The sequence below is a fragment of the Embiotoca jacksoni genome, unplaced genomic scaffold (genome assembly GCF_022577435.1).
Source record: "Embiotoca jacksoni isolate LCO1_2020_lvr unplaced genomic scaffold, fEmbJac1.0.p SCAF_8, whole genome shotgun sequence".
In the NCBI taxonomy this organism is placed as follows: domain Eukaryota; kingdom Metazoa; phylum Chordata; class Actinopteri; family Embiotocidae; genus Embiotoca; species Embiotoca jacksoni.
The window spans coordinates 6,836,195-6,852,675 of NW_027185436.1; the positions used below are offsets into that span (position 1 = coordinate 6,836,195).

The 16,481-nt window shown below is 41.7% G+C and overlaps 2 protein-coding genes across 3 annotated transcripts; one reads left to right on the forward strand and one right to left on the reverse strand.

Annotated features, from left to right (window-relative positions):
• Positions 1 to 268: 268 nt before the first annotated feature.
• LOC138215776 (izumo sperm-egg fusion protein 1) lies at positions 269 to 3,452 on the reverse strand. The gene is made up of 9 exons (XM_069178132.1): positions 3,251 to 3,452; positions 2,994 to 3,068; positions 2,733 to 2,816; positions 2,595 to 2,615; positions 2,359 to 2,448; positions 1,913 to 2,040; positions 1,538 to 1,688; positions 666 to 843; positions 269 to 290 (listed from the first exon to the last, which is right to left on the reverse strand). The coding sequence occupies exons 1-9, from the start codon at positions 3,450 to 3,452 to the stop codon at positions 269 to 271; spliced, it is 951 nt and encodes a 316-aa protein (XP_069034233.1).
• A 1,713-nt stretch (positions 3,453 to 5,165) lies between these two features.
• On the forward strand, positions 5,166 to 14,599 carry LOC138191564 (myogenesis-regulating glycosidase-like). 2 transcript variants are annotated; one of them, XM_069138455.1, is made up of 7 exons: positions 5,166 to 5,237; positions 7,103 to 7,587; positions 8,371 to 8,902; positions 10,029 to 10,833; positions 10,970 to 11,088; positions 12,498 to 12,570; positions 13,344 to 14,599. In XM_069138455.1, exons 2-7 carry the CDS (start codon positions 7,310 to 7,312, stop codon positions 13,364 to 13,366), a joined length of 1,830 nt encoding a protein of 609 aa, XP_068994556.1. In that variant the 5' UTR covers positions 5,166 to 5,237; positions 7,103 to 7,309; the 3' UTR covers positions 13,367 to 14,599. The 2 variants fall into 2 exon arrangements, with proteins under 2 accessions (XP_068994556.1, XP_068994555.1); XM_069138454.1 differs by having other exon boundaries at positions 12,498 to 14,599.
• Positions 14,600 to 16,481: the final 1,882 nt, after the last annotated feature.

The following is a 16,481-nucleotide window of genomic DNA, read 5'->3' on the forward strand; positions in this document are numbered from 1 at the left end:
AAATCCTCGAGATTGTTTCATTGTCAAAGATAAACAAACCCCTTGTGAAATGTTTCGCCTCCTGGAGTCTCTTTTGCATGCGGCCAACATGTATTCTCACTTCCATGTAATTTCTAAACACGTAATGGCGCTTCATGATGGGAAATTTATTTGACCACAGAGCAAAATGTACAACCTGAAGTGAGAAAAAAAATCTTCCTGTCCTGAAGATGTATTTACTGTTAATCACACTGTGCTTTCTATGGTTCTTCCCTCCTCCTCCTCCTCTTCAGCTCCTTCGCTGCTCTCTGCTGATTCATCATCATTCTACAAAAAATAGCACAGACAGTAAACACAAAAAATGTATAATGCTCATTGTTCGACTCACGTGTGTTTAAATCTAAGTTAACACCTCACAAAAATTTTTATGCTTAAGTAACTTCCTGGAAGAAGATGTTTTCAGAGAAAACAACTTATTATTGTAACTGATTCCCCTGTAAACAATGATTATATTTATTTACATACTGTTGCTTCACATTACATATATCTAAGTCTAATAAATCCCATCTCAATTGCCAAAACAACATGGCCGGTTCCTTTGTCATGCATCACTTAGTAGTGTGCCATGCTCTCAGACTGCTCTGTGTCACCTCTTTCTCCCCTCCACCCGCTCTGCTGTATCTCACCCCAGGACAACTGTGAGGCCTGCGCTCGCTATCAGACCCAGAGCAGTAACCATGGCGATGACTGGCACCAGCAGGTCATCTGAAGACTGAAAAGGTAAGTAGTTGCCCTCATGAGGCAGGGGAGGGAGCGTGGGGAGCGTGGCGAAGAACCAGGGAGTTTGGTGAGGCAGAGACGTGACTGCGAGGAAGGAGGAGAAAAGATGCTTTAATATTAGTGTACAAGAACAGACAAGAGGCAGACACACGGTTTTCAGAGATTCTCTCGGGGATGTATTCAAAATCTGTTAATTGAATACACTATTGTTGGAACATTAAGAGCTGGAACTGAGAATTAAACCACTTTTTAGAATACGTTTTTGTGCTTGGGATTATCTTACATTTACAGTATATACTGTACAGCACATTTCAGTATCGGTAAACCCAATGTGTTTTTATGAAACTCCACACAGCAACAATGAACATGTCTAGAAGAATACACAAAATAAAATACAAGGAAGCCCACAGCAACAAAAGTAGAGAAAAAGGACACACCCTGCACCCAACCCACAGACACAGCACAAACCCCTAACACACAAACAGTAACTAATTAAAAAGCCTTACAAAAATGAAATGTTTTCAGTGTACTTTTGAACACAGTAAATTCATTTCTTTTCAAATGAACGGCTGTATTTCTCTTTTTAAATGTCCTTCAATATTCCAGTGTTTCCAAAACTCTAATTTAACAGCCCTCGTACCAGAATACATAACAGGAGCTGAAAAATATTGATTAGAGTCGGGCAAATGCACTTTTTTTTTTTTTTTTTCTAAAACTCAGAAGTGAATTAACTGTGATGAAGAATTGTGATGACATGTCTGAGTGCTGGACTCTCTACCATTGAGTAGGAAAGTGACTCGATAAAAGACTGTTCCATCTCGGTCTTGCAGAGAGCAGCGATATGTTCCTTGTTCATCCACATGCAGCTGATTCAACACCACAGATGAGTCTTTTGTCACCACCAAGGTCTTGAAGTTACTTTCATCCAGCTGCATGTATAATTTGGGAAGTGATAGTTGTGAGTTAGTGACTGTAAAAACTGGCAGACAGCAAATATGTGTATTCACGGTGATACTGACAGCTAAATATAACCTAACAATGGGAAGTGGGGGAGTATGCAAAGAGTTTAGAAAGTGGGTTGTTTCTCCCTGAAGTAGTTTCAATGTGCCAAGTTGCTGTTTATGCTTCTGTTTGTCAGTAATAGCAGAGAAACCTTTTCAGTTCCTGTTACTCCCTGGGCCCAGGAGTAGTGGTACTCTGGTGTTCCCAACAGCAGAATATGCCAAGGAAGAAAGCAGTTGAGCACGGCCTGGCCTCCCTCCTCCGCCTGCACCGGGTACTCTGGAGAAAGGGGGAGAGGAGGGAGAGACAGAGATCCTCCGTTCGTTTGCATCAGGATTACTTGAATAATCTTTTTTCATTAGCCCTGCACATGGACAGACAGCAGCAGCGTCTCGCCTGAGAACACACACACACACACACGCACACACACACACACACACACACACACACACACACACACACTCGTGACCATATGTATCCACGTACTCTGAGGAATGGTAATCTCCTACCACATAGGTACGACCTCATCCACCCAGCCACCCGCCGATCCACTCGCCAACGACATACACACACACAAACCAATGAATACAAATATACCACCGCAGTCCAGCTGGCGAGGCGAATGGGGACAGTTGTAGCTCTTGTAGCGGCAAGTGACGCAATGCATTACTCTTCTTTTTAGAAACCCTGAAAACCACACACACACACACACACACACACACACACACACACACACACACACACAAACATATATGTAATACTGTTTGTATGCACCATGCTTGTACGAGGATTTACAGCAATACAGACAGAGGGGACAGGCAGAGCAAACTTACCGCACTTGTTGGGGCACAATTCTGAGGGAGAGACAGAGAAATGATGTGAAACTAATGCATGGTGTGCACAGCGATGTCTTACACAAAGTGCTCTGCCTCATACTGTGCAGAACACTCACTGTTATTCATGCCAATTACCATGAGGGATGAAGGCGTTCAAGTGTTTCTCTAAGATCTTCCTGCCTTTCTCCATGAGCTGAATGCCTTGAAATGTTATAGATCCTTTCAGAAAAGAGCAGGTTTTGTTATAAAATCGGTTGGACATTGAATTTATTATTATATGTAAAAACATTCAGTGGTGATACAAGGAAACTAATAATGACACAATCTCTATTCCAATGTTTCTAACTACTGTTTTATTTATTTGAAATGAATAGTAGCAATATTTTTGTTCCTCACCACGGGGTGGGTTTTTCAAGAAGCGGGCAATTTCAGCCTGGTACTCAGTCTTGGCTCTGTACAGAGTGGTGGGATCTGAAAAACAGACACACTCTGCAGTTTAGTGGTTCCACGTGTACTTTTATCCGAAACAAATTGAAGCCATAGTGTAAAGCTTCAGTTGCCAGATCATAAAAATCATCAGTGAGTGGCCTAAGAGTATTTTAGAAAAATGTAATATTGGGAAAAAGACCAACTATAGATTTGCTTGATCTCACCAATGATCCCCTTTTGTTTTAGGCTGGTTTCTTCATAGGTAAAATAACCCTGTTTACGAATCTTTTTCAGTTCTATCTGGTCGTTAACGCTGGAAGCAGACAGGATGTAGTCCTCATGCAGCAGCTTGATGGTGCGGTCACATTGCAGACAGGCCTCGGCTGCAGGGACACAGCAGAGCAGGGATACCAGCATCACCAGCATCACCAGCATCCTGAACTTCCTGCATAAGGATGAGTCACCTCGGCTCCTGTGATTTCTCTTTCAGTGCAGCATCTGAAACACAGTTGCAGAATATTATTGGTGCTACAAACACCACCGCTACTGTTACTGCAAAAGTCGTCTTTTACAAATGCTCTGACAGCTACTTTTACTGTTACTTTTTCTACTTTTACCATTGGACCACAATATACCACAGTGTTAAATTCAGTCTTGTGGTTACTTCAGTTAACACAACAATATATTAAGAGATATCTACCATATTTTGGGCTATTAATCAATTACAAATCAAGGAAAATAGTCACCAAAGCCCTTCACAATTTCCCAAAGCCCAGGTGAAATCTTCAGATTGTTTGCTCTGTCAGATGAACAGTCAAAAACTCAAAGATGTTCCGGTTACTACCACATAAGACGAAGAAAATCAGCATCTTCTCACAACTGAGAGCAGTAAATATCAGGCACTTCAGCTAAAATACGAACTAAACAATCAATCGATAAAAGAAAAGTTGTTGAAACGACTACTTGTAATTCTAACAATATTAATAAGTTAGTTATAAAGACTATGGAGGAATAATACAGGGAATAATGCAGGACCCCCATTAGTGGTATCATCCTGTGGAGAAGCAAATTAATTGCAGTTATATAAAGAAAACAAATGACACAGTGAACTTGTGGCTTTTGGGACCACTAATGGTTTGGAGCTGAGACAGCTGGAAATCAAACTTTTCTGCTAGTGGTGTAATAATACTGAAGTTCACATCATTTTTCTCCTCTTGACTTCTGTTGCTGCTTGTCCTCCTGCTACTAACTGCAGTTAATTAATGCAGTCGGTTAATTTAGCCACTAATGCCACCAAAGTTAATGTTGAGAATGAAAAAAAAAAAAAAAAAAAAAAAAAAAAAAAAAAAAAAAACAGTAATGAAGTTAACTATTAGCGAAAATACTTTTTCCTGCCAGTACTGTCAAAACTACCCCGTTAACGATACACGGAACAACAATAACAAGAATATCTACATGGCCAGAGACTATTAAGGATGACACATAAGGAAAAGGCTTTCCACTGCTCTGTCACCTGTTCCTCAGCTCCCCTGTTCATAGCGTGCTGCTGTCACCCAGTGGTAGAAAGCGTGACAACATTATTATTATTTGGTCTGGCTGATCTCACCTTTTTTTTTTCGCAGTTGCGCAAATCGGTGTTTTGCTCCTGTACCGGCGGATGTTGGTAAACAGTCCAGATTTAGTTTAGTTGTGACTTACAAACATCAGCAGCACCGTCTGTTCACTCATTAGGACCAAAGACAAATAGTTAATGTAAAAATGCAGCTAAACCGTACATATGCACTGCATCTTATAAGTTAGTAAAACCTAAGCAGCGTTTCAGATAACTGTAGGTTATTTAAATCGTTTCCACAGGCAACAGTAGTAGATTAAAAAAAACAAACTCACGTTCATAAAAAAATAACGTTGGCAATAGTTAAAATCAATTCATATTATTGTTATAACAATGACAATTGATATGTAACAATGTTATTTGTTGACGGGAAACAGTTCAAATCTCCTGTAACATTTTCTGAAGACCTTACTTGTCACACTACATTTCCCAAAAACGCACCACAATACGTCATAAATGAGTGACAGACAGATGGACGAATCCGCTTCGAGCTCGGTCGCTGTAGGGCGGGATCGTGAACTTCAAACCGCCCTGCAGCTGCGCAGTGCGCTCCTGCGTTCACAGCTGTACACATCGACCCCAGAGAGCCGAATGCGGAGGTAAGTCAACCCTCTTTACTACAGCCACGACACCGTAGAGGGCAATTTGAACGTGTTGTTAAGAGCACAACTTATTTGTGTGTTATTGACATGGCCAGCATAGCTTTTAACTATGAACATGGCCGCCCTTTAACCCCGGTTACAGCCGGTTACAGTCTCAGTATTGTCCCATTGCAGCGTAAACAGTCGAGTCGATTGTTGGGTATTGATAACAGGAAATGTTTCGATAGTTTGGTGCACCAGGTAGAATTGTATGTGTCCACTGTGATCATTTCAGCAAAGTCAGATCAATGTGTTTTCGGTTTTGTATTGATGAACGTATTTAGTTTATGTAAACACAAGACAATGTGGAGGAAACATGTGTTTATGAGCTCGCTGTTCGGTAAGAAAACGTGCTTTTAACCTGCAGCCTTCACGAATGTGTTGACCAGTGTGAATATTTGTTGCTGCGTGTCAAAACAGTAAGCACTTTGCATTGCATGCATTAGTCCCCAAAACCAGCAGAATTCAAATGATTTATGCACAGTTTGGAGCCTAATTGAACAGTGAATCCAATGTTATCTGCCAAAGTACCCTGAGAATCCATTAAATAATAGTATATATATATAAATAAAATAACCTATGTGTATGCAGTACTGATTGTAAAAATAAATGATTTAATGACAACTTCCTTTACAAGCAGTGAGTGATAATACCTGGAACTTTGCAACCAACAACACTCACAACACAGTGTGTCATAGAATTACATGAGCCAAAGAGACAATTGATTATTTTTTTTAACCCACTAAATTCAGTTACAATTGATCCATGAGCACTGAGCATTACAATAACGTCAGTCTGGACTAAAACGTGCAGGCATGTCTTGTACTCATGCCAAGCAGGGTGGCAACTGAGAAGCAGGTTGAAGTTCAGACAATAAACACATAATTATGATCATATTAATGGTGTAGTTTTTTTTTCTGTGAGTGTATGTACAGAGGAGATGAAGGATCGTATTCTAACAGAGTAAGCTGACATAAAGAGGGAAACATCTGTTTAGAACAGAAACCCAATTTTAGCAGGTGATGCATTGCAAGGTTTAATTTCCTCTTTGCTAGGTTTAATTTCCTGCTTTAATAAAATAAAAAATGTTGAGCTGCAGGGTAATGACACCTGTGGGGAGGTTAAGATAAGGTTCTGCCGTGGATGACTGGATTGTGATGTATCTAAAAAAAATTAAGGCTTGTTGAAGTACAGCAATTTGAGAGATGCTTCTCCTAAATATTATTTACTTACAGCTGAGAGATAATTGAATCGTGCTGACATGGTGTCTGCACTTTACCTGATTATAGCCTGTTTTTATGGTTTCATGGTTCTGTTACCATCGGTGCCTGTGTGGCTACAGAGGCTGGCTACCTGCTATTTACCAGATTATAGCTGCTGTGATCTTTCTCTGCTGGATGCTGCTGAACTATGCTGCAGGAAACACTTGGCAGCACACAGTACAGCAATATGTGACTTTATCGGAGAGTTTGACACGGGAATTTGATTGCATGCGTTTCGTAAGTACATTGGAGACCGTCAGTGGTGACGACTGGGTTGTTCCTCTGCCCAGTCTGATGGAGGTTACAATGGACTGGATGGATTTGTGTGTTAAATACTGATGATGTCTATCAATATATGATTTTGTTCATTTACATATACACAGTTTATCTGTGTAGTGCCCCATCCTTACTGGATGTTTAGGGTAATCTGTATGAAGTGTGTTGATGATATCTGCAGTGCCTTCTTTCCTTTTCTTAACACTTTTCGACATGCGGTTTTACACATTGATCCATACGTTACCTGCATGTTGATGTCTGTCTGTCTGTCTGTCTATGTCACAGATTTGGACAAAGCGTCCCTCATTCAGAGATGGAGACACCGCTAAAGAGTGGCAGGTAGACATCAGACTTTCCTCCGCCTCCACTGCTGCCAGTGAACTGATATATCCCTTCTTCTCAAGCACTGAGAGCTAGTTAGCAACAGCTGTCCGTTCCTGGCACTCCTCATCCGAACCTGCTTCTCAACAAGTCTCACTGTGAGCCTGCAGCATGTATCAGATTGTCCCGGTGGCTCCCGGGGAGCAGCAGACGGCTGGGGGACCCGGCGGATCCCCGCTTAAGAAGAAACTGGCTCATGAAGGCCGGCCACTGGTGATGGCAGGTATGCTCGGCTGTTTGCTGGTCCTAGCCGCTGTGGTCGCCTGGTGCTACTACTCGGTGTCTCTCCGTAAAGCCCAGCTGCTGAAGACTGAGCTGTTGGATCTGAACAAGGACGGTTTTATCATTCGTAACCAGGCCGGGGCTGTCATCTTCACCATGACCTTCAGGTGGGTTCAGTGTAGGGAGCTTTCCATTACTGATCAATCTGCTTATGTCCATACAGTGTCAGACAAATAAGACCAACGGTCCAAAACCCAAAGATGTTCATTTTACAGTAAAATCAAACAGATACTTACGTTTAATAAGCAGATACACAGAAGTAACTCAAATGATCGATTGAGTTCCAAAAAGTTGGAAGACAATATGCTCTCATTTAGCTAATTGTTTCAGCTCTATTAATAAGTAAGGGAGGTGTAATGTTTAATAAAAAAATAATCCTGCTGTTGCTACAGCCATTACATAACACTCAAAACACAGTGACCAGAAAAACAGGACCTTCTTCTGTATACTGTAATCAAAGTTAAGACACCCCTGAAAATAAACACTTCCCTTGTGAAACTAACAGCCATTCAATCTTGGCTTTCAATAAATGGCCTCAGCACAGTTGTTCCTCTTCGTATGCTGAGCTGTACTAAAAGGCTGCAATGTGTGGCTGTTTATTGGAAAACCAAGCGAGACGGACACATGATTACACCCTCAGGGAAGACTGATTTAGTGTGACCTTTATCAGCAGAGCTCATATAGACAGAAATAGACATATTACAGTCCCAGCACTTGCAAAGAAGAGCATACAGTATTCTCTTTGTTGTGATTGCATTCTTCTCTGTTCATTTTAGAAAGCTTGATATGTTTTCAGCAACAGAGAAATCTGATTTAGTGTTGATAATATGAGCTCGGTTGGTGCTGTATTAAACGGTGTTTCCTGTCCCTCTGTTCATACACCGTCCCAGGTCTGGCACTTTGGATCTCGACTCCTGCTCAAAGGAGCGAAATATTCTGAGCTGTACTCATTCAGACTCTGGCAAACTCAACTTCTTCATCCAGACGGTTCGACCAAAGGACACGGTGATGTGTTACCGTGTTCGCTGGGAGGAGCTGCAAAACAAGCAGTCAGTGGAGCATGCCATGGCCCATAATGACTCTCATTGGTATGGAGGGGCAGAGACAGCAACACAGTACTGGCCTATCAGGATCCCAGGCGAGGAGGAACCGAGGCCTTTCATTACCAGCGATGTCTACTCCAATCGAAATGCTTTTGGGGGAATCCTAGAACGGTATTGGCTGTCGTCAAATGCCACTGCAATCAAGATAAACGACTCGGTGCCGTTTCATTTGGGCTGGTCAGAGAAGAACAGGACGCTGAGGTTCCAGGCCCGGTACCAGGACTCTCCCTTCAGACCACCAGAGGGACAGCAGGCCTTTCCTGAACTCAGCTACAGAGTGTGTGTGGGGTCAGATGTTACTTCTATTCACAAATACATGGTGAGAGAGACATGCTGGGTACCCTCATTTATATTTTAACTAGATATATATTTAATAAAACGTATTAAAAACTTTTCATTTAAAAACAACAGCAGCTCAATTTGGATGCACAACAAATGACTGCACAGAGAGCTTTCGCCTCATTCAGGTTAACTGTTGTACATGTACTCGCACTCTAAACCAGCTTCACTGCTCTGAAAGTACAGTGTAGCGTAACAACATCGGATAAATGCACAACTAATCAGATTTGTTATGATTCCACATCACTGCCAGAAATCTTCTCTTCCTCTGTACAGAAGTGCTTAAAGGTTCAGTGTGTAGGCTTTATATGTGATCTGTTGTGAGAAAAGGAATATAATCTTGTTCATTATATTTTCATCAGCGTATAATTGCCTGAAGTTTCCTTTACCTTAGAGTGAGCGCTTCATACCTACCAAAGAACAGACAAAACCAAACACTGACTCAAGTGAGGGCCTGAAGGCCTCCATAGTTTCTCCTGCACATGTGGAAAGGGAAGGTGAGGGAAGGAGTGTTCAGTTCCTTGCGGTCTACAACGTCACCACTAATGCCACTAAATCCTACACACTGCTCATTTAAAAGAAAAGTTTGATGTTGGGGGAAAATATTCTTTATTGCCTTCTTGCAGGAGCTACATAAGAAGACCGACACCGCTCTCACGTGTGTGGGTAAATAACCTGTTAGGGTAGCGTGAAGGCTGGAAGCAGGAGTCACCGTTTGCCTGGCTTTGTCCAGAAGTCAGAAAACCCACCCAACAGCAAATGTACATTTCACTAAATTAGCACGTGACATCTTGTTTGGGTCATCTGTGCAAAAATACAAAGTGTAAAAACATCAGGTTGTGGGTTTATGCGGTTATGTGCTGGACCACATCCTGGCATGGAAAGGTCACATCCTCCCGAGTCAGGCTTGCTGCTCCCTTGCCGGTTCCAGTCGCAATGCTAAGCTACATGTTTGCTGTCAGAAAGTGAATAAGCCTGTTTTCCCCAACATGTCAAACTATCCCCTTTTAAACCAAATCAATCATCCGCAAAGTCGGATAAAACAAAAGTAGAAACTCTACGTGTACATCTGTAAACTTTCTGTTTTCTATACGTGTTTTGAACAGGTGCGTAGGTATTTCCCAAAGCCCATTAAAGTCCCGTCTCCTGAAGTGTTCAAACAGCCGGTGTGGTCCACGTGGGCTCTCCACAAAACAGCTGTCACTCAGGAGAAGCTGCTGCACTACGCCTCCAACATCACTCGGCACGGCTTCACGTGCTCCCACCTGGAGCTGGACGACCGCTACACCGCTGACTACGGAGAGTTTGACTTCGACCCGCAGAAGTTCCCCAATGCCAGCGGCATGTTTGACAAACTCCGAGAGGACGGCTTTCAAGTGACGCTCTGGACGCATCCGTTCATCAACTACGACTCCATTAATTTCGGCGTCGCCGTGGAGAAGGGGCTGTTCGTCCGGGAGCCGAGCGGCGAGCTGCCCGCTCTGGTCCGCTGGTGGAACGGGATCGGAGGAATCTTGGACTTCACCAACCCAGAAGCCCGAGAGTGGTACTCCTCGCATCTGCGCATGCTGAAAACCCGCTACGACGTGACCTCCTTCAAGTTCGACGCGGGAGAGACGAGCTACCTGCCCCGCCAGTTCAGCACCTTGCTCCCGCTGTCTGACCCCTCCACCTTCACCCGCCGCTACGCGGAGATGGCCATACCGTTCAGCGAGCGCGCCGAGCTGAGGGTGGGTTACCAGAGTCAGAACATCTCCTGCTTCTTCAGGATCATCGACAGAGACTCGGTGTGGGGCTACGAGCTCGGCCTCAAGTCCATCATCCCCACTGTTTTGACCATCGGCATCCTCGGCTACCAGTTCGTCTTACCCGATATGATAGGAGGGAACGCTTACCCCAACCGCACCACAGGTATGGTGCACCGTAACGCACAGGCGTGCGTGTCTACAGAGAGTTTTAGAGTTTGCTCTTGTTAGACAACGTATTTATCTTGGATAAGGTTGGAGTCTACAGTCTCACGTGTGTGTGTGTGTGTGTTGTATTTTAGGTGACTTGGATGGGAAAACGGGTCTGCCAGATAGAGAGCTGTACATCAGATGGTTGGAGCTGTCTGCGTTTATGCCTGCCATGCAGTTCTCTATACCACCATGGTCCTACGACAACGAGGTGAGCCAAGTAAAAACAGTGGATATGTCTTTTTTTTTTTTTTTTTTTTAATCAGAGGAAGTAAATGTACGTTACAGGATATAACGGTTCTGTTATTCCCTGTGCTTAAATTCAGTGATTTAAAGGGGACCACATTTGATGTGATAATAGCGTCTTCGCAATTGGTGTGCAAAACAGGGGCACATCTTTTCTTGTCCAGCTCTGGTTGTTGTTGTTTTTTTTTGCCTCCTAAAGAAACACAAGCCAGACTCAAAAATAATAATAATAATAATAATAATAATTAAAAAAAATTCCGAGTAGTACCATGGAAACTGACATTATGTACACGGGACATATATGACAAATGCAACTGAATACCACAAAAGTGTCATACAAAAATAAGTAAAAAGAAGGAAATAGATATAACATTAAAAGTAGAAAGGTGAAAAGCATAATTGGATTTTTATATAATGATAGAGGGATACGTTTTCGCTTGTAGAAGAATTCACGTGTTGCTTCCATTTTTATTGTCTCCTGATATTACCAGTGGAGGGTGCCAAAGTTAAACTTCAAAGTTTCAAAAACACAACATAAAGTGGTTTTATGTATAATTGAGGGTAGGAAACATAAATTTGGTTGACTTTCATAGTGTACAGAAATAAGATGACACAATGACCATAGTCTATAATGCAGCAGATATTCAGCATGTATTATTATTTTCACCTCTTCCGACATAAAGTACAAATTTGCACTAAAATATGACTATGTTTTATATTTTTGTATATTTGTACTTACATTATCCCAAATATTTCCAATAATTTTCAAACCCAGAGGACTTTGTAATTTTAATCACAGACACATAAAGCAGAAGAAGGCAGGAGACTGAGAGGAGGACAGAAAAGCCATCGCTCACTGCTAAAGATAAAAAATAAATTCTAACAATGAAGACAACAACTCCCATGATCCCATGCTATTTTACAACATCATCAAACTCTGTCTTTAGTTATTGTTTTGATTGAGAGACCCTTTGCAGCAGAAGGTCCCGACTGTGTTTAAGCTTTACAAGCAATTGTAATTAATTTTTTTTAGTTGTGATTTTGCCTGTCAGAAAACATGCAAGGTCTTTTCGTTGGTGAGGGAGACAGCAGACACTGCTCGGGGCTAAACTTCTCTGAAATTTCAGGCAAAAATAATCATTTTGCTGTTTTTGTCCATAAATAATTTCTACTAAAAAGATGCAGAAACTGACCATTAATCAAATGCCCCTTTCAGGCACTTTTTAATTTATACGCACACCCTTACCTTTAACAGGTTTTATTGCCAAAAGTCAAATGGAAACTCTCTTGTCTTAATTAACCAGGCATCAGGCTCCACCTGCTGCTGGCTGCTCCACAGTGATGCTAACGTTGTCTTTGTACGCTCACTTGCAGGTGATACAGATAGCACAGAAGTTCACAGAGCTCCACGAAACTCTGGTGGCCCCGAGGGTCCTTGAACTGGCAGGTGAGGTTCTTGATACGGGAGACCCAATCATTAGGCCACTCTGGTGGATCGCCAACGACGACGAGGCAGCCTACAAGATTGACTCCCAGTTCCTGATCGGGGACGACCTGATGGTGGCTCCGGTGTTGGAGCCCGGAAAGCAAGAGCGGGACATTTACCTGCCGGCAGGACGATGGAGGAGCTACAAGGGGGAGCATTTCGATAAAGGCCCCATGTACCTCACTGACTACCCCGTGGACCTGGATGAGATCGCTTTCTTTACATGGGTTCACTGAAGGCATCAAAGAGTTACAAACGCATAAACTCATGCACACACATACTACAGTATATGCACATGTACATTCTCTTGAGCACACATGCCAAGAAATAAGCAGGGGATGTTTGTAAAGGGAAATTACCACTAGGGATTTGCTTCTAAAGCAGCGTGATTTTGGTGAAGATTAACCTCATGTCTCCGCCGACCTGCTATCTTATTTTAACTTTAACCGTCCTCCCAAAGAATTAGAATTCACTTCTGATTCTCTTTTTTTTGCATCCCGAAGCTGATCCTCATCCTCATGTGCCTTCCACAGCCAATAGATTGTATCATCGCCGCCATCTTCCACCGAAAGGCCATTTAATACTTTAAATGTTCCTCAAAACCAGAGTCCCACATCTTGAAGGGTGTTGACTTTGGTGTCAAACTTAACTGTGTTCCCCCTGCGTATGAATTTTACATCTGGGTATATAAGATAACTGTGCCATAAAGTAACTGATACGTGTCTTTCTTGTAGGTTGGACTCCGATCTGGCAATAATTCTGCACTCTGAGTCGGACAGATGTACCGCCGCTCAGAGGGCGTGTCTAACCTTACTGTACGTCACATTTTCAGCTACCTGTTTTAAACTAACGTACATCAACATTGCACTGACACCTACATGAGCTCATTTTTTTTTTAGTCAGTTGCTCTTAATATTTATTAACCTTTTGAATGTGATTTCTGGATGTAAGTAATGGGGTACATGTCATGATCATCAAACTGCAAATATTTTTATTTCAACATTTCCATGAACTGTAGTGCCATTCTGTCATTTCAGTGCCAAAATCTGCTGCTTTTTTCATCTGCACAAATTCACTGCTCAGGGTACATTCAACGAAAATTATGCTTTTGATCTACAGAAAGTGAATTATTCTACTCGTGCTGGTTTGCCTTGTAAAACCGGCATTTTTCTGAAAGATGCCATATTTTAATGTGCCGTCCATGTCTGCCTTGTGACTTTATTTGCCTTATTTGCTAAACTTAAGTATGCCGGCCTCAGTCAGCACAGACAACCAGTAGTTATGAGACTTCTGCACAGTGACATGCTTGATGTGACAGTGACATGCACCCTGGTCGCTAGCATGAGAGTAAAGGACACTACTGGTTTAGTCATGTAAATACCTTGCTTCACACTAATTATACTATATAAAACAGCACTGTTACTGTCTGTAGATTTGTCATGGGATTAGAGCATTTTTCAAATGACTTTATTTTTTCGATGAAACAATCCTCCTGGTAGTCTGTTTCTTTCTTGCAGTCTTGATCCCACCATCAGAGGACGCCAAAGTCAGAAAAGTTCAACTCTTATACAGAGTGGCTTTTGCTGGTAATTTCAGCAACATTTCTAAAACAAAAATAAATGTACAATCATTTGGAATAACATGACTCATCTACTGTAAAACTCTTAAATTATTACAAAATAAGTTCAAAATACTTGATTATAAAATGTGAGATATAAACAGATGGATAGCATAAGGGATCTGAAAAGTTTTTTATTTTGGTTGAAACTGAATAAATGAATTGGCCGGTATTTTACTGTAAGAGTTATTAATTTTTTTTTATGAAGTGCATTTAGATAGTTCCAGTGTAACACAACAGAGTTTGAAATAATAGAGGGAAACTTGTTTGTGTTGGAATGTGAACATCTTGTTTTATAATGCTGTGAATGCATTTGTTAAACTAGGAAGAACGACCAAAACATTTGAATTATATGGTTGTTTTCTTTATACATACAGCATGTTTGTTTTTGTGTGAAAAGCTTGTGTGACTTCCTGATTCCACTCGGATTATTCAGTAACAAGGTGTGTTTCGGAGCATTTAAACAAACTGGGCTGAGTTTGGACAATATCAGATTTTACCCAATGGAAGCTGCCATTCCTTTGCATTAGGGTGTAGATTTTCTTCAATTTGTTCACCTAAGAAACTGTTGTATTTTCAGTGTGCCATGTGTATGTCACAGCCGCCCCCCACCAACACAGACACGCACAAAGAAATTGTAGCCGAATTCTGCCATTAACAAAAGATAATAGATTATTTTGGAAAGGTCCAAGTGCATAAAGAAATTAAAACCGCAAGCATCGATATGCGGGCCCTCGCACGCTGCTGCACGTCTGGGAGCCGGCGGCCCCGACCCGCTGGGGCGTGCTGCAGCGTGCGAGGGTCCGCATATTTCTGCTTGCAGTTTTAATTTTTTTTCGCGATCTTGTTCCTTATTCTTCTTAAAAAAAAAATTGCCTTTTTTTGGCAGCTTTAACATCTTCAAAAACTCATGAAAGTTGGTGCCTGACGCATGTGCAAAGTTTCGTGAGGTTTGAAGCATCGTTTGACCTTAAACATCAACTTCCTGTGTCACAGCAAAACATCAAACTTAGCCACGTCGCCCTATGCTATATACTTTATATTAAATACAATAATTACTTTTTTTGGATGACATACTATAGTATGACTTTTTGGAGTATGACCTTTTTCTGAACTGACATGCATGCCTCAAGTGGGGATTGAACCCAGTTATTTCTCACTGCTGCAATTTCTCTAACCACTGCACCACTGTGTCATACTATAGCCTGTTGTCTGAAATGTGAAAAAAAAAGTCAAACTATAACATTAAAATGTATTTATGGGATTTTGTGGGATAAAGTTTGTGGTAGTTTGGACCGAAGGAAGATAGGAAGATAGATGGTGCAGTGGTTAACGCTGCTGCCTCTCAGCAAGAATGTTTGGAGTTTGAGCTCCCCCTTTGTCACAACTTTTTTTTTTTTTTTTTTTTTAAATCATACTACAGCATGTCGTACAAATTATGAAAAAAAAAGTCATACTATAGCAAAAAGTGACCCAAAAGTCATTTTTGGACGACATGCTATAGTATGACTTCTGGGTCACTTTTTGGCCGCCCCGTCAGGGGCACACCAATCGACTTTTCAAAACTTTTAATTCCAAACATGTTAAGAGTGCACAGACTAAATTTCAAGTCGGTCTGACAAAATCTGTCGGAGGAGCTTGTTAAAATACAACATGTGTGAATCGCCTAAACTGGCGACTAAATTCAAAATGGCAGACTTCCTGTTGAGTTGACGTAATGGTGCCTAGGAACTTTTTTGTACATCTCGGTATGATACACATGTCCACCGAATTTCGTGCATGTAGGTAAATATAGCCGCTCGGGCATCTGTTTAGGGGGCGCTAGCTGGCCACTTGGCCACGCCCACTCGCGACTCAACTAAAATACGAAAATCTTTGCCGGGAGAGACACATGCACCAACTTTCATGAGTTTTTGAATATGATAAAGCCTCCAAAAATGCAGTTGTTTACGGAGAATAATAATAACGCGGAATAAGAATTCCTTGAAGAACAATAGGGCTTTTGCACCATCGGTTCTCGGGCCCTAATAAGTAGTTAGAGCAGGTTTGTCTCTGATACAGAGTGCACAAACTCTTTTCTGAATTTTATTTGTGTCTTAAGCGGTGAGAAAGCTTGCAGACCTGCTTTTCACTTGAGCAGGTGTGGTGCTTACAAAGCAGCCAAAGTAAGTCTAAAATCAGCAAACCCTAAAATGTACTGATGATTTCTTGTTCTCTCTATCCTGTCACTGTTTCTAAATAGTGCTCATTACAA

Bases quoted from the DNA above. Each gene is read 5' to 3' on its own strand.
- LOC138191564 (XM_069138454.1), top strand. From the start codon at position 7,310: ATGTATCAGATTGTCCCGGTGGCTCCCGGGGAGCAGCAGACGGCTGGG. The intron at 7,588-8,370 runs GTGGGTTCAGTG...ACACCGTCCCAG, and splicing joins ATCTTCACCATGACCTTCAG to GTCTGGCACTTTGGATCTCG. The intron at 8,903-10,028 runs GTGAGAGAGACA...TGTTTTGAACAG, and splicing joins CTTCTATTCACAAATACATG to GTGCGTAGGTATTTCCCAAA.
- LOC138215776 (XM_069178132.1), bottom strand. From the start codon at position 3,452: ATGCTGGTGATGCTGGTATCCCTGCTCTGCTGTGTCCCTGCAGCCGAG. The intron at 2,449-2,594 runs GTAAGTTTGCTC...TGTGGTTTTCAG, and splicing joins ATTGTGCCCCAACAAGTGCG to GGTTTCTAAAAAGAAGAGTA. The intron at 2,041-2,358 runs GTATATTTGTAT...CCCTTTCTCCAG, and splicing joins TCGCCAGCTGGACTGCGGTG to AGTACCCGGTGCAGGCGGAG.